Here is a 22,345-nt window from a genome sequence, read left to right as displayed (position 1 = left end):
TAGAATTTGATCACTTGCAAATAATACAAGATGTTGTGGTCCATGCATCCATACCATGACATTGCCATCTATAGGGCTTTTGGCTTTTGGCTTTTGGCTTTTGGGAATTTTCATTTTTATTTCACGTAACATTTAGTACTCAAAACTCAAAATTTATCTATGCATGGAACTAGTACTTGGGGCATACACTTTGCTTCCTATTTTTTCACTTGGCCCCGTTTTGTTTTTCTTCCTTCTCTCCTGCTTTGGACACAATGCTTACACCACTTGCAGAGAAAGACTGAGGTCCTCCGGCTTTGAGCAACATTTCCTCGTCGACCGCAATGTCATTCTTATACTTGTACCATTTGGCACACCATACATAAATTCCAAAATTAACCACGCTGAGGATCGCAAGGAACCAATAGAAATAGTCCGCGTGGCTTTTGTTCATGTCGCGCCCTTCCAGCCACCCCATTTTGTTCTTAGTGAACTTGCTAGTGATGGTGTTTATAAGCTCAACAAAAACCGTGCTCAAGTAGTAGCCAATGGACAGGGAGAGCCACGAGAAGGAAGTGGAAAGAGAGCGCATGCCGGCGGGAGCTTCCTTGTAGAAGAATTCCATCAGCCCCACAAGTGTAAACATGTCCGCTATTCCAAAGATCGCGTAATGGAAAGAGAGCCAGAAGAGACTGATTTTGTGGTTGTGGTGAACCATCTCGTGTTTTCGCTTCACTTCTACGAGTCCTGCTATGGCCATTGAGATAGCTGAGAGGACAAGCCCCACCCCGACTCTCTGGAGGTGGGTTATGCCATTGGGGTGACCCGTGATTTTGCGCAAGAGGGGAACAAAGGCAAATTCGTAGATGGGAATAAGGAGGGACATGAACAATAGAGGAATCACCGGGATTGAGGCAGATGGGACATTAAAATCGCCAATGCGCGTGTTCATGAGGGTGCCTTGTTGGATTGAAAGGGTTTGCAATTGGGCTAAGCATGTGTTCATGAGGATTGTGCTTAGAAGAATAGGCATCATCCTTGTCAAAACCTTCACTTCTTCCACCTGCGTAACTGTGCAAACTTTCCATTTTCCTGCTCCGCTCAGGCCAGCGGGAAGAACGGCTGCCTTGTCTAGTAATCTGCTCAAAGAAAAGTTGTACTTTTCAGTCATTGCCATATTTTGTTTAGTTTGCATGCTTGCTTGAACAGCAAGTAACTATCAACAGTGACTCGATCTAACATCTAATCAGTCACATACTGTCACATGATCCGTTATTGCCAGAAACACGGTACATGCCGATTGTATGCAAGAATTGAAAGCGAACAAGTGGAGATAACAAATTAAGGGTTTGAGGAACCTGCCTGAATTGACTGCTGTGGGGGATGAGCTCTGCTTTAGAAGCAGAATCGTGAGCACGTATTTCATACAATTCATCGGAACTCTGGGGTACCTCCACCTTCCAGTTCTTTACAGACACCACCAAAACCTGCACAACAGGGTCATCTCAAATTAATCAGTCCTCTGTTAATGGCATTACTAATCACTGTTTTTAGTTACCAGACACGAGAGGAAGGGAGAGAAAGACCTCTAGAACCCTAATCAAAGGGCTGTCTCCTGGAACTCGGACGCGATAATATGGCCTTCCCAATGCAACAAAGATAAGACCAACCGCAGCGCAGGACAAGGAGATGATAAATCCGATATCCCATCCAACACTTAAGCTCACATACACCACAAATGTGACACCAACCACAGCTCCAACTGTTATGCTAAGCAAAAGCCAATTGAAGAAGCTGGCTACGAGCTTGTGCTCATTGGGATCTTTGGAGTCGAATTGATCAGCTCCTAAAGCCGGGATTGCTCCTCTGATTCCACCTCCTCCAAGTGCCACAAAGGAAATCGAAGCGTAAAACAGTAGGGCCTTTGTGCCATGCACACAGGTTGATTCCAGACAAGGTAGAGGTTGCAGTTTTGTGTAATGGGATTGAATAATGAGCAACATATATCCCTGGAAGTCAAAACACAGCATGTATGTATTGATTAGTATAGTCCGGCTATGAAACAGACAGTCTGTTTGTACTAAAGAACGAAAAGTCCTACATAAAGATTCCTATTGATTAACGTCAGTTCTTTTTGTGTTTCCGGTTAAGATGAATCGGATTAAGTATGTTGGAAGGATGGAAAGAAACAAGATTTACCAGCAACTCGATTACACCAAAGAGTAGAGTCGTGTTGAGGCGATTCATATAGGCATCAGAGATGAATCCTCCAACAATGGTGAGCAAGAATGTAGTGCCCAAGTAATTTGTTGTGGTGGTTGCAGAGCCAGAGAGGTCAAAATGTATGACGAACATGAAGTATAAAACCAGGCTTGCCATGTTAGCCACAAAGCCTATGTTATCAAGGAACATCATTGCTGCACACAAAACACACATACAACAAGAGCTCAAATTTCTGTCTCAAATTAACGTGATTTCATAAAAATGACACCATTTTTTATATAAGTGGGTCCCACGTATAATGGTAGAGTCCGTTTCTATTAAGGTGTGTCATGCTGCACTTTTCACTTACCAAAGATAAAATAGTTGGCCTTGAATCCACCTTGTTTCCTCGTCAAGGGCTCATAGGCCAAGTCCTTAGCACCAAGTTCATTGTCCAACCCCTACAAAGTATAGCCAACTAATATGAGAAAATGACATACAAAATGTGGTAGCTCTAATGAACAACCAGGCATGTTTAATTTGATTTTCTTTTTTCTTTTGTGTAAAATGCTAAAGTTGAATGAGCAAGGCATGACACTTTAAATGCACAGTCCATTAAACAAATGCTTTTAGAAGGGTTAAAGAACTTTTTAGAGAGCGTTCAAAAAAAAAAAAAAAACTTTTTAGAGAAAAAGTTAAATGTTATTAGGTTCAAAAGCATTTTTTTGGGTAATTTGTTTCTGAAACATTTTCAGAAACATTTGAAATTTTTTATAAATCCAATTTAAAGACTTCCACCAAAAACGTTTATGAGCAGAGATGTTTTCGCCTCAGTAGTTACCATAGCCAAGGATGATAAAGAGTTCCTTTGTTAAAGAAAAGGGTGGTTAGAGATTTTTGGGAGAAGAGTAAGGAGAGAGGGACTCCTACAGGTGTTAGGGGTGAAGGAGGTTGCAAGTGCATATATAGACACACACACACACACATATATAATTATGATTAGGTGTGTTGTTAAGAGAGCATAAAATGTTACGCCATCATGTCCAATGCCAGTGCCAGTGGCATCCTAATTGTGGGAAGCATACAAACACAGTGGGCATTCCAAGTTTCAACTCCCAGATCCCAAATGGCAACGCCAGACAACGCCAGAAGCCGACGGACCGGCCGTGAGAGATCCAATCCAACACAAGTATTCTCAATCATTGTCGCTCTGACAGCCGTCTATAATCGAAGTTATTTATGCCCATAATTTAATTTACAAGCGAGCACTTATGTTCATAAGTGTTTTTGTTAAAAGTGCGTTAATGTAAACTGCATTTGAAAGTGCTTTTTGAAAAAATTCAAAAGCTTTGTCTAACAGCTAAAGGTGCTTCTAAACTGCATTTGGACTTAAAAGTGCTTCTAGCTCATAGAAGCGCTTTTTGGAGAAGCACCTGCCAGGTTCAATCTTTATCAAGCTAATAAAAATTTCAACGTATTTATCATAAGAGCAATTCTTACAAAAATACTTATGAACATAAGAGCTTCCTAAAGACGCAATCCAGCTGGCGGCCCTGAAGGCGTTTTTGGTTACACGAAAGCGTTCTTTTTGTCATACTAGAGGCAGTTCCAACTGGAACCCGAACCTTCGCTTAGTCTTATTCGGGGGTGTGAGATTCTGGCTGCTAAGTTACGGCCAGGAGGTGCATTAGATGCTTTTGGTGGCCTTTACAGTGGAAGACCATAGCTACCCTACAAAAACGTCAACATTTAACTCCCCTTGCACTCCACATGTCCGAGTTTACAAGCGGATCTTCCAATCTGTTCCCTCCAAACTTCTTACAGGCTCATTGCATTCACTTCCCAGCTAGACATCACCTTTGTATTTTCCATCATTTTCAGTTAGATCACGAGCTATCGATAACTTATTGTACAATCCACATCGTAAGGAAAACGGGTTAGGCAGGTTCGACGACCATTGCTTGTGCACGCTCAAGTCCAGTCGTGTTTGAGCATGAAGAGCAGCAGATACAGCTCAAATAGTATTCCTGTTTAAATAAACGAATACGGCTATGTATTTGGTATCTCAAATGAATTGCTACAATAATCAATCAATAAACGTGGACAAAATTTTTCAGTTGATTACATGTATGGTTTCTATTTTTCGCTGAACGGGTCTTGTAGAGCATCATCATCTTCTACTTGACTGAAATAGTAATGTGACGCCACACAAACGAGTATGTCCGTGAGGATAAGACCAGCCACATCGAAAACAAACTTAGGAGCAAATAAACCCCATACCTGCAAGGTAAACATGTGGCTATGAGCATATCATGGGAAAAAATTATCATGAAAAGAAGAGAGATTCGTGTTAGAATGACGTTTTTACCATTAGATGCCGCCTATGCATTGCAACGCATATTACAGTGGCTGTGACCGAAGTGGCCGTGATGACCCCATAAATCATATACACCTAAAACATGAACAATAATCGACTCACTCGTGATCTTACTTAAAGAGTCCCTTTTGTAAAGATAAAGCTTATTTCAGTGGCAAACATATGATCTATATGCAAGCCAATAAACTTACTAGAGATAATCGCGTGAGCATGAATTTCTTTCCTTTCTCGGTCTGACCCAGGCGTGCAACAAGAAATGGAAGTCCAAATATTGGAAGGATGAGAGAAAAACCAAATGTGTCCATTGTAAGGAGGATTGCTTGGGGACCTAGGACGAACTCATCGAACCTGAAAATAATACATGGTTTTAATAATCTAATCCACAGGGCAATGGATGTAACTCCCACACTATGACCATTGACCACTAACAAAGGCAAAAGTGGGAGACCATCACTACTGAATTCTTTAGCTTTCAAAAGATACTTATCGGATACCTGTGACTCACCCAATAAATGCAGCACCGTATCGGAGGCCATCAAAAGCACACCTGAAGGAAAGTTTGTTTTGGGTTATGAAACATAAAGAGGGCAAAAAATGAAGAAAACAATTCAAATATAATATAGCAAAATTCAACTCTTTTTGTAGGGACCAAACCAAAAGGATTATAAAAACTAACACAAAATGTGCTGACAAGAGAATCAGAAAACATGAAACCCAAAGTAGGAAACAAGCAACAAACCAATGACCAGTGCAGAAAAACAGGCACACAGCAAAAAGGCTCCATTGAGTTACAGGGACAGGATCAAGCGACGTATTCCAACTGCCTCCATCTTTGGCATCCAGTTCTATGTTATCCAGCCTCATTATGCAATAACCTGGCAAAAGTCAAAACAGAATTATTACATGTACCAAAACTTTGAGAACAAGAGCACAAATCATTTTATAAAACCTAACATGGTTTATCTCCAATGCAACAACTTCTACGACTGACCATGTATTCAAAGCAGGGCTAAAAGGTGAATTTTATTGGCCAAAACAATATCATTCAGTAGAAAAATAAAGCACCAAAACTATAAATAACTAAAACACGCACCTCCAATAAGGAATGCTAAAGCAATCCAGGGCCCCTGCTTTCCCAACAGAAGAATGACTGTTGAGCTCCAGGCAGAAAACATGGCCACTGTTTTAATATATAAGACTTTGCTGCAATCTGAGGATTTCCCCTTATTGAAAAACTGATTAAATGCTAGTAAAAACAACTGTCCAAATCCAATGGCATATATCAGTCGAGGAAGGTTATTTCTTCCATTGCCTTTAAGCACCTCGTCCAGATTCAATATGTTACTTTCTGAAGCCCAATGCACTGCTATTAGTATATAACTTATATTAGTTCCTATGACAATATACTTCCAAATCCCCTCAGAAGAGCTTCCAGTAATAGCCTTGCGCAGCAAGATTGCCAATAGAATCAGGGCAACTACTGGTAAAACTCCAGCGAGAATATTCCAAACTGGAAACCCTGAAGTGATCCTGAGCATCCACGAAGGATATGCATTAATAATTTCAGAACTAGGAGCCTGCTTTGACATTCCAACTTCAATAGTAAATCTGCAAATGGTGATCAGAAGAAGGAAAACAAATGCCTGCACTTATATCAGTGAAAAATGATCATTACAGGTAACAACATTTGATCTTGTTCTATCAGAAATGAAATCACAAACTTGTAACAGTATGTCCACAAAAAATGATAAATAAGAATTAGGGTCTTGGGTGGGGCACAGTAAAAGAAACCGGAGGTAAACAACTACTTACTTCTAAAATCATCTTCTTCTTCATGATTGAATATCGCATCTTAATCAGTCCAGTTGTGGCCAAAAGAAAGCATGCAGCTTTTCCTTCTTCCACTGATCTCAAGATTGACAATAAAGAAAAAGAGAAAAAGTTACTTTGCCAACGTGAGCATTAACCATGGATTATGTGCATCCATATATAAATGAGCAGTAATTATTACTTACAGATAAAACTATTCGAGAGGAAGCTGCATGCACGCATCACCACCATAAAACAAGAAAAAATTAAACCAAAGGATATCCCAGAATCTCCAGATGAAGTAAAAGAAAAACCATATTGCTCTTTCACTTTCTTAATTGCAATAAAATGCATAAGAAGTGACATCAACATAATGCCAAGTCCAGCACCCATCATCTTTAAATTAAACTCGGTCCATTTGGAGCGTGCAAGTTCAGCAACACTTGCCAGGAAATCAGAATACAAATCAATTTGCCTCTTAAGAGCAGGCAATAATTCATTCTGGCTTTCCTTTTCATGTGACAGCAATTTCTTTGTAGTATGTGACCATTTCTCTTCTGCTTTAGCATACATGTCTGCTATGTGTAACAAGTCTTCGTGGGAAAATCCAATAACTGATGAAGCTGAATAAATATCTATATATCTTTTTACCTGAACACGAAGAATCCAACAGTTATTTCAGATAAATGATACACGAGGGTTAAATTTTTCATCCAAGAATTGATGAAGTACATTGACATAATATAAACTGCTAGAGTAATACCTGCCAAGAATTGGTGCAGAGTACATTGGCATAATTCAGCATCCATTGTTCCAACTTTGAATGACTTTGGGAATTGCCCACACTATCTTCAAAATTCCATGTTCCAGCACCTAAAGCGTATAGCTGAGGATTAACTCGCCCAATACTGAAAATAAAACAAATATAAGTGATATAATTCCTTGAACAACAAAAAGCTAAAGTAATGACACAGTGGTATAGAGGTGAACAATCCATTGGACATTGATTATTGTGATTTCTACATAAAAGAATTCAGAAATGAAGGAAGCCAACATATGTTCCAGGATATGGAAACTGGAACAAATATTAGACACCATATATTAGAAATCACATTTTCAAGCAAGTTACGCTTTGTGAAGGATCACCAGACATTGTCAACTGGACACAAAGTGGATAGATTTGCAGTGTGCAATGCTCTCACAAACTGAGTACCATGAAAACAATGCAAACCAAACCCATATAATCCAAATGCGGGATCATTTGACCTCTCACAAGATATAAACAACAACCCAGTTTGTATGACATTTTGCATATTAACAGGGTCTCAATGGGTTAACTACAGTGACAGCTTCATCCAATAGATTGCCTTACAGTCTTTTATTTATTTTTTTATTTTTGGTCTGGAAATGAGCAACCTGGTAAAATGTTGTCCATATATAAGCAGTAAGCACTGGCTCAAATAAAGGAAACGAATGTTGACTTCATGGCCATTGAATGTTTCATTTCATTTTTAATCGAAAGTATTGGCTTGCCCATGGTATAATATAGTGTAGGAAAAAATAAGAAGTCGAGGTAGTCATGTAATGATCAATAAAATCAATAAGTAATGACAATCATAATGGCGAAACTTAAACTGACAGGATGCTTACACTACACCTTCCAAAAGGAAAGGGGATACCAAGAAGCGCCGATATTGTCACTGCAAAGTCAAGCTGCAGAGAGTGACTTGACTAAGGATGGGTGATTGGCAAGTAAGACAAAAGAACAAATATATTAACCCATTCTTACCTGCTGGAAGGAACTGGCACATATATTCCTCCCATCCTGAAGCCAAACAATAAATAATTTAATCAGAACAAAAAATTAATTTATGACTCATAAAAACCTAATTAAAAATGCCATTTGAACAAAGAGATTTTCTTCTTTAAAATTCTCTTAAGGCTAATAGGACTCATACCCTATGGAGAGTCTGAAAGACAAATTAGTTTTATGACCAATCTAATCAAGTTTCATCAATCCCTTTAAGTAATAGGCAAAATTAGTTTTTGAAAATTTAAATTATTTAATTGTCCAACCATTTTGAATGTTTTTCTTTTTCATTTTCAACGAAATCAATCTTGAGCCTCCATAAAGTATAAGAGAAGAGTAGCAAAGGGAGCAACTCATTCGTAGGTAGAAGATTTCCATTGTACTTTGGGAGAGAGGCAGTACCAAGTCTAGTTCACAAGATGAAGTATCAAACTCTAATGGTATGGGAGATGGAGGATTCTTAAAGCTCACAGCAAACATGGATGTCTCAACCTGCATTGTGTTTTATTATTAGCACGAGTAAAACAAAATAAATAATAAATAAGCATTGAGAAAAACATGTTTTGATACGTACCTCTTCAGCACTTCCTCCACCATGATCTCCATTCACAGTCTGACCATGATCGCCCATCACAAGTAGAAGAGTATTGTCATGTATGCCCCCTGGCGCAGACTGCCTCTCCAATGCTTCAACTACTTTCTAAAGCAAACTGATCAGTTTGTTGAGGAAATTAGGGAAGGATATATAAAAGGGCTAGACCTATAGGCTATAGCACATTATTAGGTGAACAAGGCATAGTAAGGGCACCAAGCAGCAAAATGTAAGTTCCTAAAAGGCTAAAACTATTCAATATTTTGAAAAAATGACCCAAAGGTTGGAACGAAAAGGAACCAAATTCAGAAAGTTGAGGGAGAATCATAATTTCAATAAAAATCCCCACGTGTTTGGGCTTCAAAATTATACTTTCATTGCTTATCATGGAAGAAAAGCGAAAAAAACACATAAAAGATATCATGAAAACTGGGTAATTTATCACAGGGAGCCAAGTAACAGCCAACTAGCAAGTAAACAAGAATTAGGAATCCATGGAAGCAAAGCGTCCAATGAAGAATACTTGCTAAGAGCAATTTTCATATGTGAGTTTGAGGACTTACCAGCAAGACGTTGTTATATTGCTCCAACTTTTCTATCATTTGCACAGAATCAACCCCAAATATGTGCCCAGCATGATCCTGAGCAATGAGAAAATTTAAAATAAATAAATAAATAAATTATACACAGCTTTCATTAGAAGAACATAATCTGCTTCTTGTATGAAGCCCTTAGAGCAGGTGTATACAATTGGAAATAAAATATCCAAATCTATTTATCACTGCAAAAAGTAAGCAAACAAACCATACCACTCCAAGAAAGTGTGCGATAAGAACATCCCAATCTTCTTGGTACAAGAATGGAAGAAGGTGGTCAATGCATCCGTTGTCCACCTGGAACAGAAAGACAAATTACTTCTAGCCATGATCATATTCAACGATATGACTGAATTCAAGGAAGGTTAAAAAATTTGGAATTTTTTTGTAAGGCATACCGTATCAAGATCTCTAACATTAAAAGAGGGGTAAGGAAAAGATTTTTCAAAGTGATGAGGAAACAACTGCGTCCATGTATCATCCCCCATCATCACAACTCGCTTTCCATTTTTAGCCAACTGCAAGTAGGTCCACGTTTCAGATTGACAACAATAAGAAGTTCTACAAATTGAAAAAAAACAAAAAAAAAAAGAAAATTACTATTCAACACAAGAAATTATGCCAAGTAAAATCATGGGAGGGGGAGAGAGCAACCTGATGTATCAAGTTATCTTCAACTATAGCTGGAGCACCAAAGCTGTTCCCAACATCAATAAAAGTCGGCAATCCACCGGTTGTCAAGCCCTAAAAAACATTGCAAGGGAAGCAATTGATAAAGTTAACATCCATCCTTGGCACGAGGCCTGCAAACAGGCTCTAATTCACCAAATTCGAAATATCAAAGCATGCATTGCTCTACCCTAGAAACGCAAACTAAAAGCATGGAACAGCAAATCATAATCCATGAAAGGATAAGCTTAAAGTGGTGCACGAGGCATTGTGCAAAGCAACCATCTTGAAGCTAACATTACAATTTAGAACAAGCAAGCGAAAAAGCTAACCTTCAAACGCTGCAAACTCGTCGTGGGCGGATCAGCTATGGCTTTGAAAATCAGAGCAGACGATGCATTTCTAGCTGCTAGGTCTTGTATAAGCTGTAATTTGTTCATCCATGGCTTCAATTCTGCAACATAACATTTATCAAGCACTCGACTTTACAATCGCAATTGCATTGCAGGCAATGACTAATGGAGTGAGAATTGAGAATACTAACCCTGAAAGAAAGTACTCGGAGCTACAAAATCAAACCTGAGAAAAACAAAGAGATTAACAAAACTGAGATTGCCCACATGATTTTCTTCGATAAATTTGATAAATTTGAAACGGGGTTTACCTGAGAGCGTCGAAAACGATGATTACAAGCCGCCCAACAGCAGGCTTGCTCCAGCAACGCTGCTGATTCGGCTCAACGGTGTCATTCCGGTTCTGGGTTTCTGGAACGGAGTATGAGCAAGGCGATTGGGAAGCGTCGGAGCAGTTGCTGTAAAAGGGAAGCTCCGTCCGGGTGAGAAGAAAACCTCTGGTGAATAAGAGAATGGCGACGACGTGAAGCGCCATGATCGCCCAGTGAATCCATATTCCTTTACCCATGTTGCAAGAATTGCAGGAAGAAGAAAGGGTCGCTGGTTTCTGGGTTTCTTGTGAGATCTTGTATTTAAGGGCAGTGATTGCCGCGCGTTGATGGCGTTTGATTCAGCGGGCTTTCAATTTTCAACTCTCTGTTTTTCCTTTGACATGTTCTGATTTAGTTTCCAATAATTAAATGTTCTTACTGATATTCTTTTCTTTATTAGATAGTGTAAACTGTCAGATTCGATTCTTAACAAATACGAATTTAAAAAACATTATTATTAGCTCATTGTAATTCTAAGCGCACTCGTTCCCTAAATGTAAATAATATCGATTTTGCAAAAAAATAAAAATAATCAAATTTTACACTTTCAATTCGGACTAACGTCTTTCTCATTCACAGTTCTGTTTATTATGTCACTTATTTTCATCCATTTTGTACTATATAAGCCTCGGAACATGGTGCGATGTGTAAGTTCCAATTCTTCTCGAAATAATTTCAAATTGAGAGTTAATTTTTGTTGCGAATGTAGTATCTTGATGGTGATACGCCTAAAAGTCGGTTATGTGCATTGTAGGTGATGAAATTGAGGAAAAATTGCGACGAAATTGTTAACTGAGAACATTGACATGAATTAAAAGTTCAAAGAAGCTCAAAACCGATTTGAAAATGCGGAGGACAGAGTAGAATAAAGTCCAAAGTTAATAGGCTTTTTAAGTTTTCCATTTCAGTCAGTCAGCTGAAATCGCTCCATTTTATCGTCGGGATACAACTTCACCGTGTTAAAAATGAAGGTTCTTCTTCCATGGATGCACACCCTATAACGGTGCCACGAGCTGACCCAATCATCGGTCTAGTTTCCCTCCATTTTAATGGCTTAGCCGATGGATTGCAAACCCTCACCAAACCCAACTTCACAATGTCAAACCTCCCGGCACCAGATTGTTCCCACTTGAGAGCCTTCCCTCCCATTACATATAGTTCGTGCCTTAAGGCAGCAAAACCGTAGCCAAAAGCCTCCAGCGGCCGAGGGTGATCATGAAAAATCACCGACGGAACTGAGCCTATGGTGTACCACTCCCCCTTTTCAGTATCCCTTGTTTTAATCAAGCTCTCGCCCCAGTCTACAACAGTATATATTCGATTATCTCCGATCACCTGAGCTGCAAATTGCATTGCCCTAGAAAAAGGCCAGATGTCTTCCACAGTGCGCCATGTTCCATCGGATGGAGTAAAAACCTCAGAGGTATTTTGGTCTGGCAGGCCTACTTGATCACTGAGAACATGAAATCTGCCTTTGCATGACAAGCCTAAGCAGTCCATCTGAGGATTGAGCATGGGTGGCAACTCCTCCCATCTGAAAATTTCAACAGTCATAACTCGATTAAAGAATTACCAGATTAGGAAAGAAAACAGAAGAAAGAAATACAACTGAATCAGTTGGCTATAATATTATCACAAACATGCATCCACGCGTACACGTTAGGTTATCTGCTATTAATACCGTCGGGCCTCACTTTTAACGAGGGGGGGATCAAGATAAATATAAGAAAAGTCAGTAATTTACCAAACTTCAAGGAAGACTGAAGTAGTTTGCTCAAAAAGAAACGGCGAAATGTAATATAGCAAGAAATGAAAAACGAAAAACTTTTCCATATGTAAAAATGACAGAAGCAGTGATAGTAACATCAGATCTCAGACATTAGTGCCAAATATAGGAACATACTTATTAGCCACAGGATCATAAACCTCGGCAAGAGCAAGCCCTCGGGTGCAAGATAAGTTGCGGCCCCCAACAACGTAAATTTTACCAGAAACAACACTACATGCAAAATGAGTACGCGGTGTAAGCATGCTTGCCACACTGGTCCATTGTTTCTTAAACGGATCAAACTGCATCACCCCATTTGTTACCAAAGACTTTTGGTGGGGAACCGGTGGATCATTCTGCGCATAGGACCCTCCAATAACGAAAAATCGGTTGCAGACAGCAATACTTGAAAATCCAAAGTGTTTCCAGTCACCATGAGCGGTGGGAATCTTTGGCAAAGGATGCCACCTATCAGCTTCAGGATCATAAGCAACCCACTCATTGTTAGATCCTTCTGTAAGAACAAACAGCCAGTCGCCACACCATCCTTTTCTAGCTTTATAGTTGGCATAGTCCGAGCTGCGTAATAAATCTCTCCACGTCTTTGAGACAGTTTCAAGCAATCCATGGTACCCATGAGACAACTTTGCCAAGCATCTCAACGCCAAATCATCAGACAATCCAGGAATAATACATCGGTGCAAAGACTCCCTATATTCCAAAAGATAAACCAACCAAATCCTTGAGACCGAATACTAGAAAACCGAAAAAATGGAAAAACTACATGCATATGGAACTATAGACAAGATAAAGGCCAGTTCTTTGAAAGAGCAACAATTGTATTTACCAAATATAAACTAAAAACTAAAACAAACAACAGAAAAAATGATTTTATGTAGTAACAATCATATAAGAGTTCATTCATCAGCTCAGATTCGGAATTTCGAAGTGACCCATTACACCATTTCTAAAAATCTTAAGCATGGCATTGTTACTGAGCAAAATTGATATGTTAGTTGAGAACTGAGAGAAACAATTTCTTACATATTTTCAGTATATCCAGAAAAAAAATGGCTCCTTTTGGTTATCAACCTGAAATGGGCATCGGCAACTCCGCTACAGAAATCAAATACCAATTTGAAAATCAAACCCTTCTGATGAATATCCTGCGATTTTGAATTGGGGTTCAGATAACTAAGCAGAAATACAAAATTCATTCATTAAAATTGAGAAATATGTAAAAAATAAAATAAAAAAAATTCAATGGGGGAGAAGACTTACAGAAATAGCAGGTAAATGGATTGTTGGCCTTCTGGATTCTGGGCAGAAAATCAAATCCAAGCTAGCTTCTTTGCAGTTTCAGCGGCTCCAATCCTCTGTGGCCCTCATCACTTACTTTCAGAAATGCTTGATTCATAAAAAATGAAGAAGAAGATGGAGTTGGGGATAAATTGGTTTTTTCTTTTACTTTTCGTGACGACCTAAATATTCTTTTGTTGATGTAAACATAATGAATAACATAATCATGTACTCCCCTCGCTAACCCTACCAAGGTATTAACTTGGTTAATCAATGGATGAGGAGTTCTTCTTCAACATGTTTGTGGAATTGTGATTATTTCATATTATAAACTATTTAATCATCAACTTGCATAAAAATATATGGTCAGATATAATAAAAGTATTATAAAATGTTTCTCTATTTGCTATATTTGATTGACTAAACAATCTTGTTTTTAATTAAATTTTTTACAAAGATAATCTCAATAAAGTGATTGATAATATAAACGATGTTGCTAATAAAAACAAAATACCGTATATTTATATCATGATATTTTGAGGAATAACTCCTCCTTATTAATAAGAAAGCTGATGATCAAAGTGAGAGTCGATGAGATAGATCAGATCAAGGTCATCATAAGACACAACGAAAAGAAATTCATTCTTTTACCAATTAATGTAGGTAATATTGTATGTTTAAAAAAAAAATAATAATAGGGGTAAAATTTTCCTATTAATTTATAGCAGGCCGGCCTCGGGGCTTGCGTCACGAGTTAATGGGCAATCTTACGGTTCGGCCCATTTCTTAACATAACCCACGAAACTACGGAAGCCTCTCATGCACGCGCAAGTCACGTGATCAGAGTCCTACAAAATAAATCACAGAACTGAAAAAAATTGTAACCGCCAAGCGGAAGCGTCTTGGACTCTCTGGAAGGTGCTTTTCGTGCGAACCAAGAAGCCAAATCGATCCGAGAGAGGAGACCGTTGCGCTCGAAGATCAACCAATCCAACGCAGCTCGAAGCTCAAGAATGGTGATTGGAAATCGAAGGCCGCGATCGAACGGAATGCTGCCGCTGCTGGCACTTCACGCCGTCAGTGAGTATTACAGGCTCGACCGGAAACCGCGCGTCACCGCCGGACTCATCGCCGCCAACGCTCTCGTCTACTTGCGCCCAGCTTTTCTCGACCATATTCTTCCATCTATTCAAGAAGTCGGGTTCAATCCTCACGTCATCCTCAAGGTAATTTCTCATTTCTTACTCAAAACCCCCCAAATTGTTGTAAATTTTTAATTTTGGCCCTTTTAATAATTCCATATGTGCAATAAATTTTGAATTGTAATATTTTGTTAGATTGTTCTACTAATATTATATGAACAATGTGAATAATAACCCTTTTTTGTTACTCTTTCCAGTTTATTTTTCACATTTCTAAATTATGAAAAACCCCAAATTGTTTGTAATGTGCTAATTTCGGTCCTGTCCATGTATATGATAGAACTTGAAATATTATTTTCTGTTAGAACTTCTAGAAAGCCACAACCTTTTTGTTGTTTTGATTCATATGTCAGTTGGGTTTAATGGGTTCATTGTATATTGGGTAAGTTGTTTCTTTTTTTTCTGCAAATTGTATAGTTTTGATTTTATATGTGAATTGGGTACGTTATACATTGATGTGGGCAAGCTGTTTTTGCAATTGGTTTGAACAGTATGGGGACTTGAAGCGGTTCTTCTTGTCGCCTTTCTACCACGCCGGAGAGTCTCACTTGGTTTACAACATGCTCTCCCTGTTATGGAAGGGGATCCAGTTAGAATCTTCAATGGATAGTGCTGAATTTGCATCCATGGTTGCTGTCCTGCTGGGTATGTCCCAAGGAATGTCTCTGCTGATTTCCAAGTCCCTACTCATGTTCTTCGACTATGACCATTCTTACTACTATGAATACTCTATTGGGTTTTCTGGGGTTCTCTTTGCCATGAAGGTTGTGCTCAATTCACAGACCGAGAACAGTTATGTGTATGGAATTCCAATACCGTCACATTATGCTGCGTGGGCAGAATTAGCTCTTGCCCAAATGCTGGTACCTGGTGTCTCTTTTATTGGCCATTTGGGTGGAATACTTGCCGGTCTTGTCTATATCCGGCTGAGGGGTTCATATAATGGTTCTGACCCGCTTACTGCTATCTTCAGAGGTGTTTTTGGTGTGCTGAAATGGCCTGTGAGGTTTTTACAGCGCTTGTTTCCGCGGAGGCAAATATCCGGGAGAGGACGTGTTGGTGGGGGTCAGAGAGGAATGTCTGTAACTGGTTTCTGGAGGTGCCATGCTTGTACGTATGAGAATTCTGCTTGGCTAGATGTATGTGAAATGTGTTCGACAAATAGGAGAGGGGATGGCTATGGCAATGGCAGTGGCATTTCACCTCGATCACCACATTATTCCGGTGACCTTACTTTGGAAGAGTTACGACGGCGGAGGTTGGAAAGATTTGGTAGATGGTAGGATCCTAACTCATGAGGCTTGTTACAGATGCCAGGTGGTGTTGGCAATGCCGGACATGTAAATTTAAATACCCCTTCTTCCCCTCTTCCCATTTCATTTGAATGTTTCTATCTGTCATCATTGCTCGCACCTGATCTTATGCTGTTCTGTCGATCCATTTGATTAAAACTTTGAACATGTTGTCTTGAGCAATCTGATCTTTGAGAATTCTATGGTCGTAGGATGGCCTGCTTTTATGTTTTGTGTATGAACATATATACTTCCAAGATGCTATAAGTAGGAAGAGTTGATGAAAGTTACTTGATTTCTATAGAGGAAGAAAGAGTTGATGAAGGCCACAGGAGGATTTATCTGATCATATATATCATCAAACATTTGTTAACGGTTGAGATTGATTTGATGAGAAAGTTTATACGATAAAGGGAAGTAAGAGAGTATGGGTGGTCAAGAGAGTTTCGTCGATCAAATTACGAAGAGAACGAAACTATTTGCGGAGAGCAAATGGGTGCAAGGAGCCTTGTCTACAATAATTCAGAGAGGGAATCGACTAAAATAATAATTCAGAGAAGGAATCGGCTAAAATAAAATTTTAGAGAGCAAATTGACCATTTTAAGAATAATTGGTTTCAAAGAATAAAATTAAGCTTGATCCCCCTGTAACACTTCCACAGAAGGCCAAAAAATTGAGTGTGACATCAATAATATAGGAATTAAATTTATACAGTAGGTCGGAAAATTTAAGTGCTAGGAGAATGGTTCTTAATTTGAGTTTAATATATTAAATTCATAAATACGATACCTTAAAAATAAACGACAATAGATTACCAATATGAAACTCACGATGCTTGACTCCTGTACCACAATCATTTAAACGATTGTGAAAGGCCCTTACAGTAACACCAAGAAAAAGAAGAAGAAATAAGGCCCAAAATAAGGTTAGTGTGGGCCGGACACAGTAATGTAGTGGCAGTGCCTTGTGTTAAAAACCGCGCGGCTTCTAACAGTAGCCAGTAGAGACGATGCTCGATTGCTGATAAGGGGAGCAGGAGCAGAGCAGCAGCAATGAGATAACCGTTGTTAATTGTCACCTCCACCATCCAACTCCAACTCCAACGACTTGCACTTTCACATTTTATCACAATTTCACACTCAGATAGTGGAAATGCTGGCCAAAGTTCCTGCTCCGGCGGCAGTCAACCATCACCACCACCTCCTGCGGCCAAAACGCCTTGAACCGGAATCATGGATGGCGGGAACCCACAGCAGCAAGTGTCTCTATCTTCATCAGACGAGAAAATGGGGGATTAGTTGCAGTTTCAGTCAGAGACCCACCGATAACCCTATAGCTGCAGCAGAAGCTTCTTATGACCTCATGGACGATTTCATCGTCCTCGGACAAGACAAAAATGCCCCTCCCACTCCCACCACCAGAAACACTACCACCCATCCAGGTCCTCTCTCTCTCTCCCTCAATTTCAATTTGGGTTTTGCTGCAAATCTCACATACTTGGTTGGTTTTTCCGAAATTAAGCAACTTGAGTCTGATTAGACCTGTAGCTATAGCATACATAATTGTCCTGCTTCAAACTGCACATATGTTTATCCTGTTTGGGTGGGAATTGAGCATGTGCCACCATTTACAGGTAATGACCGTCAACCGGCACCTACTACTAGGAGAGTTGCTCAAAGTTTCGGGAGGCTGAAAGTACATAGAGTGAAATCTATAGCTGAGAAACCTTCTCGGATTAAGCAAGAAATAGATGAAAGTGATGATGAAGTAAATGTGCAAGATGCACCACCATTTGTCAATCCCCGTTCAAGACTTGGATTTGATGGGAAAAAGAACAAAGCAGATGCCCACGGTCTTGGTGGAAGACGTTCAAGTGATTCCCACTCGAAAGAGTTTAGGGACAGGAGGCGGAGGAAGGGGACAGCCAACAACATGGACCATTCTCCTGTGAAAAGGACGGAAAATGGTCTTGAGCCAATCTCTGACAATCAAAACGAGCACCATAAGCCTTATAGGTCTGACACCAACATAGCCAGACAAAAGGATTCAGCTCCAAGAGGTTCTTCTTCTGCTCACTCAAAAGGATGGGGCAATGGAGGAGGGTCCATGTATGACTTGGCTGAGTTGCCCGACCTAAATCAGCGAAGGAAATTTTCCACCGACAATGACTTTTTCAGTCGAAAATCCTTCAGGGATGTGGGTTGCAGTGAATATATGATTGAATGTCTGAAGAGGCAGCTTTTCCAGCGCCCATCACATATTCAGGTACATCAACATTGTTCCCATATTTAGTTTACATTATGTGAATAGTTTATTTGGTTGTTTGTTTGAAATGTATCCACTTGAATAAATGTCCCATATATAATATCCTCTGAAGTATTATATATAATTTTCCACCTTATAGATTTCATTCCAAGCTGTTAGAATCATCTTTAATTTGTTGCAGCTTTCATATGTCGCTGTTTGATTCTATTTCATCACCGATTCCTTCCTATCTTGTTTAGTTATGTTTGTGTAGTTAGGTTGTTGTCGTCTTATTTGGAAGGGTCGTCTCTTTTCTATTTCTAATACTGAGATTGCTTCACTTGGAAAAGTTAGCAAGTTCCACCGTCCTATTGGTAACTAAAAAAGTTCATGCTTAGTCAACCTAGACAAGGATGTACCTTGAAAATGTTTCGTATTGGTAACTTATATTTGATGAATACCTAGTTACATTTTTTCAAGTACAGTTTCTTGTGTTACACATCTTGTATAACTGCAGGCCATGGCATTTGGTCCTGTTGTTGAGGGGAAAACGTCTATTATAGCAGACCAAAGTGGATCTGGCAAGACATTAGCTTACCTTGCTCCAGTAATTCAGCGTATAAGGGAAGAAGAACTTCAAGGGCTGAGCAAGTCCTCGTCAATGAGTCCTCGAGTTGTTATACTGGTACCAACTGCTGAGTTAGCTTCTCAGGTCAGTTGCTGTTGGTTTTAATATTTGTTGTCCATCTTGATCTTTGCTCATGCTGGTTGAACAACAGTTTTCTGAGCATATTAGTTTATTGCCAGCTCTTAGTTGTTTGGCCTGGTTCTCTGAGGTTTGCCTACATGTATATGCATGTGTTTGTAGATGAGAAATTTGTAACTTAAAATAACTGCCAGCAGAACAGTACAGCACAAGCTCAACAAGAATTGTTTTTTTTTTAAAAGAGAACGGAGGAAAAATCTACAAGTTCAAAAAAATCTACTTGTATATTTTACTGTATATCTCTGGTTTTCTTGATTTACCTTCACTCATTCTTTTGGAGCTCCAAAAGATTATACATTTAAAAGAATATAATGAATATTTGTTCTTATTTCATCCCACTTTATGGTATATCATCTTGTGACAATGCAAGTGTACTCTTGCAGGTTTTGGGTGTTTGCCGTTCAATGTCAAAATTTGGGGTTCCAGTTAGGTCTATGGTTGTAACTGGTGGTCATCGGCAGAAAACTCAGATGGAAAGTTTAGAACAAGGTGTGGATATCTTAATAGCAACACCTGGTCGGTTTATGTATCTGATTAAAGAGGGCTTCGTGCACTTATCAAATCTAAGATGGTAACCCAGTTTTTCTTTGACTTTTCTGTATAAGTATATCTCTGGGTTGATAAATTAAAGCTCCTTTGTAATTTGAATTTCATTGGTGCATATTTTGCGTACTCGCTAATGTACTGCTTTTATTTCTTGCGAGTGTATCAAGCAGCAATGTATCTTGTTTGTCATTCTTGCTTATTCATAAGACATGAATAAGTAACTAAGGATTTTCTTGGATGGGCTCTTGTAGTCTGTGTTGTCAAAGTGTCATAAAATTTATTTAACTACTCTGGGAGTCTATGAACCTTGATTTCAATTGTCTGTATTTATTACCTAGCTTGATTGTTTTGTTGTGTATATTATAATTGTCATTTCCGCCCAAAAATAAAGATCGTCTTAAATTGTTGTACCTTGATATGATTCCTTCACTTTGATGAGTAAATTCACTCAGTCATCCAGAATTAATCTAGGTGAAGTTTAAATAATAGATTAGGAGTTCTTGGTGATGTTGATGTTGTTGACTACTCAATCTCTATATGTATTTGTTTTGTATTTCGTGCTTTTGTTTGGTGGAACATCAATGTATGACAATATATGTTACTGGTGTTAATATATTAGAACCTCTTTGCTGCAGCGCTGTACTGGATGAGGTAGATATACTCTTTAATGATGAGGATTTTGAAGCAGCACTGGAAAGTTTAATCAATTCTGCACCTGTTACCATGCAATATCTTTTTGTGACTGCAACGTTACCCCTTGGAATTTACAACAAATTGGTTGAATCCTTTCCTGATTGTAAAGTAGTCATGGCACCTGGAATGCACCGTATAAGCTCTGGCCTTGAAGAGGTTAGTATAGTTATCCTGTTGTGTATACAATGGTTCTAGAATGTAATCCTGGTAATGAGGTGAGTATGAAGGCTCTTATTCTATGGTTTATGCAGTTTCATAACATGTCAAGAACAAATTATCACCTTCAATTGTTGGAGAAAAAAGGTGTTCTTATTGTTGCTGCATTAATAGTTTTACTTTTGTTCAAATTTTTTCCTAGCTTCCCATCAAATTTCATTTTATTAGAACTGAAGAGCTTTACGTTACTCCATAATGACGGGATTTTGATAATCATGGTTCATGTCCAGGTGCTTGTAGATTGCAGTGGAGATGATGGAAGTGAAAGATCTCCAGAGAAGGCATTCTCAAATAAGAAATCTGCTCTTCTACAGCTTGTGGAGGGAAGTCCAGTTCCCAAATCGATAATTTTCTGCAACAAGGTAACGCAAAACCTTTTCCCTTTTGCATGGCTTACCGTGTACCTGGGATTGTGTGCATTTACAAGCCTTTCTGATTCTATGTATATGGAACTAAATTTCTTCTCAACTCACTTAAGAAAGTACTCAGGTTAGCTTTTCCTTGCCTATTTGCAGATTGAGACGTGCAGAAAAGTTGAGAATATATTAACACGTTTTGACAGAAGTGGAACTCGTGTTCGGGTTCTACCATTCCACTCTGCCTTGGCCCAAGGATCAAGACTCGCAAATATGGAGGAGTTCACCAATTCTCATTCAAAGGAAGTCTCACAGTTTTTGGTTTGCACTGATAGGTAGCAATTTCCGTTGCCTCTGTATCATTTCCTGTACTGAACTTTGCATAATAAGTATAGACTGGGTCATTACTGGTTCCATAAAAACGAGTCATATAGCATACATCAAGTTGACGTTTATGAAATATTTGGCAGAGCATCGCGTGGAATCGACTTTACTGGTGTGGATCATGTTATACTCTTTGACTTCCCCCGCGATCCAAGTGAGTATGTACGACGTGTTGGAAGAACTGCCCGAGGTGCTGGAGGAATCGGTAAGGCGTTCATCTTTGTGGTGGGGAAACAAGTCTCCCTTGCGGGAAAGATAATGGAAAGAAACCGGAAAGGTCACCCGGTGCACGATGTACCAGCTGCATATGAGCTTTTGTACTAAAAGGCTTTTTTGCCTGCTTGTAAAAGAAACATGACCAATTTTCTTGACATACGCTTGGCTTTCAGAAAACAAGTGCAATATGCTTTCATATGAGCAATTCATTTTTTTTAATTAAATTAACCAACAAGTTAATATCATTTTAACCGTGTAAGCATTGGTTGTGCAGTTACACAACTCCGGTAGTATACGTGTTAATGTCTGAAATTATCATTTCGTTTTGAGCGAAAAATTCCAAAATAAAGAATAAAGATTTGAAGTGGCCTTTTCACATATAGTTCTGACTTGTTTTATTGACAGCTCACAGTTTTTATCTACACTCCACATTTTTCCCATCTTAGGTGCAAATACATATTTTGTGTTTTTATTTTAACGCCCCACACTCTTCACTTATTCGAATAATGAGGTGGTTTCTATGTTGTTTCTCGTCCCTTTCAAAGAACGAAGATTTATATTTAAGAATTCCATCAAAAAACAAAAATTTAGAATCGATCACTTT

General features: G+C 38.9%; 5 protein-coding genes across 7 annotated transcripts; 2 read left to right on the top strand and 3 right to left on the bottom strand.

Annotated features, from left to right (window-relative positions):
• Window positions 1–134: 134 nt before the first annotated feature.
• Window positions 135–3,384, bottom strand: LOC137732617 (protein NRT1/ PTR FAMILY 4.5-like). The gene is made up of 6 exons (XM_068471923.2): window positions 3,217–3,384; window positions 2,552–2,642; window positions 2,179–2,396; window positions 1,566–1,988; window positions 1,342–1,466; window positions 135–1,118 (listed from the first exon to the last, which is right to left on the bottom strand). The coding sequence occupies exons 1-6, from the start codon at window positions 3,382–3,384 to the stop codon at window positions 206–208; spliced, it is 1,938 nt and encodes a 645-aa protein (XP_068328024.1). The 3' UTR covers window positions 135–205.
• Window positions 3,385–3,639: 255 nt separating this feature from the next.
• On the bottom strand, window positions 3,640–11,121 carry LOC137731522 (Alkaline-phosphatase-like family protein). 3 transcript variants are annotated; one of them, XM_088687588.1, is made up of 21 exons: window positions 10,699–11,121; window positions 10,579–10,613; window positions 10,367–10,488; window positions 10,020–10,109; window positions 9,764–9,883; window positions 9,579–9,662; window positions 9,333–9,410; window positions 8,752–8,877; window positions 8,580–8,669; window positions 8,157–8,192; window positions 8,025–8,080; window positions 7,131–7,275; window positions 6,574–7,018; window positions 6,371–6,462; window positions 5,652–6,201; window positions 5,298–5,433; window positions 5,064–5,105; window positions 4,750–4,906; window positions 4,550–4,633; window positions 4,307–4,461; window positions 3,640–4,208 (listed from the first exon to the last, which is right to left on the bottom strand). In XM_088687588.1, the coding sequence occupies exons 1-20, from the start codon at window positions 10,953–10,955 to the stop codon at window positions 4,318–4,320; spliced, it is 2,889 nt and encodes a 962-aa protein (XP_088543714.1). In that variant the 5' UTR covers window positions 10,956–11,121; the 3' UTR covers window positions 3,640–4,208; window positions 4,307–4,317. The 3 variants fall into 3 exon arrangements, 2 of the variants coding, with proteins under 2 accessions (XP_088543714.1, XP_088543715.1); XM_088687589.1 differs by having other exon boundaries at window positions 4,190–4,230; XR_015957723.1 differs by having other exon boundaries at window positions 4,190–4,461; window positions 5,053–5,105.
• Window positions 11,122–11,543: 422 nt separating this feature from the next.
• Window positions 11,544–14,136, bottom strand: LOC137731523 (F-box/kelch-repeat protein At1g16250). The gene is made up of 4 exons (XM_068470648.2): window positions 13,808–14,136; window positions 13,571–13,692; window positions 12,662–13,237; window positions 11,544–12,292 (listed from the first exon to the last, which is right to left on the bottom strand). Coding segments are annotated over exons 2-4 (1,161 nt in total). The 5' UTR covers window positions 13,573–13,692; window positions 13,808–14,136; the 3' UTR covers window positions 11,544–11,709.
• Window positions 14,137–14,708: 572 nt separating this feature from the next.
• Window positions 14,709–16,605, top strand: LOC137732223 (rhomboid-like protein 14, mitochondrial). The gene is made up of 2 exons (XM_068471524.2): window positions 14,709–15,051; window positions 15,519–16,605. Exons 1-2 carry the CDS (start codon window positions 14,839–14,841, stop codon window positions 16,308–16,310), a joined length of 1,005 nt encoding a protein of 334 aa, XP_068327625.1. The 5' UTR covers window positions 14,709–14,838; the 3' UTR covers window positions 16,311–16,605.
• A 35-nt stretch (window positions 16,606–16,640) lies between these two features.
• On the top strand, window positions 16,641–21,986 carry LOC137731913 (DEA(D/H)-box RNA helicase family protein). The gene is made up of 8 exons (XM_068471173.2): window positions 16,641–17,761; window positions 17,954–18,585; window positions 19,082–19,276; window positions 19,714–19,901; window positions 20,512–20,725; window positions 21,016–21,147; window positions 21,301–21,476; window positions 21,612–21,986. The coding sequence occupies exons 1-8, from the start codon at window positions 17,473–17,475 to the stop codon at window positions 21,847–21,849; spliced, it is 2,064 nt and encodes a 687-aa protein (XP_068327274.1). The 5' UTR covers window positions 16,641–17,472; the 3' UTR covers window positions 21,850–21,986.
• Window positions 21,987–22,345: the final 359 nt, after the last annotated feature.

Source organism: Pyrus communis, chromosome 16 (assembly GCF_041283825.1).
Source record: "Pyrus communis isolate YQ-2024b chromosome 16, ASM4128382v1, whole genome shotgun sequence".
Lineage (NCBI taxonomy): Eukaryota > Viridiplantae > Streptophyta > Magnoliopsida > Rosales > Rosaceae > Pyrus > Pyrus communis.
This window is presented reverse-complemented; position numbering and strand designations above follow the sequence as displayed.

What these genes read in the sequence shown, in the direction of transcription:
- LOC137732617 (XM_068471923.2), bottom strand. Translation starts at nt 3,384, where the DNA reads ATGATTGAGAATACTTGTGTTGGATTGGATCTCTCACGGCCGGTCCGT. An exon ending in CTTTGATTAGGGTTCTAGAG is followed by an intron (nt 1,467 to 1,565) that starts GTCTTTCTCTCC and finishes CCTGTTGTGCAG; the next exon opens with GTTTTGGTGGTGTCTGTAAA. An exon ending in CCCCACAGCAGTCAATTCAG is followed by an intron (nt 1,119 to 1,341) that starts GCAGGTTCCTCA and finishes TTCTTTGAGCAG; the next exon opens with ATTACTAGACAAGGCAGCCG.
- LOC137731522 (XM_088687588.1), bottom strand. Translation starts at nt 10,955, where the DNA reads ATGGGTAAAGGAATATGGATTCACTGGGCGATCATGGCGCTTCACGTC. An exon ending in CGAGTTTGCAGCGTTTGAAG is followed by an intron (nt 10,110 to 10,366) that starts GTTAGCTTTTTC and finishes AATGTTTTTTAG; the next exon opens with GGCTTGACAACCGGTGGATT. An exon ending in ATCCCCTTTCCTTTTGGAAG is followed by an intron (nt 7,276 to 8,024) that starts GTGTAGTGTAAG and finishes TTTTATTTTCAG; the next exon opens with TATTGGGCGAGTTAATCCTC.
- LOC137731523 (XM_068470648.2), bottom strand. An exon ending in TATGATCCTGTGGCTAATAA is followed by an intron (nt 12,293 to 12,661) that starts GTATGTTCCTAT and finishes TGAAATTTTCAG; the next exon opens with ATGGGAGGAGTTGCCACCCA.
- LOC137732223 (XM_068471524.2), top strand. Translation starts at nt 14,839, where the DNA reads ATGGTGATTGGAAATCGAAGGCCGCGATCGAACGGAATGCTGCCGCTG. An exon ending in ATCCTCACGTCATCCTCAAG is followed by an intron (nt 15,052 to 15,518) that starts GTAATTTCTCAT and finishes TGGTTTGAACAG; the next exon opens with TATGGGGACTTGAAGCGGTT.
- LOC137731913 (XM_068471173.2), top strand. Translation starts at nt 17,473, where the DNA reads ATGCTGGCCAAAGTTCCTGCTCCGGCGGCAGTCAACCATCACCACCAC. An exon ending in CTGCTGAGTTAGCTTCTCAG is followed by an intron (nt 19,277 to 19,713) that starts GTCAGTTGCTGT and finishes GTACTCTTGCAG; the next exon opens with GTTTTGGGTGTTTGCCGTTC. An exon ending in CGATAATTTTCTGCAACAAG is followed by an intron (nt 21,148 to 21,300) that starts GTAACGCAAAAC and finishes GCCTATTTGCAG; the next exon opens with ATTGAGACGTGCAGAAAAGT.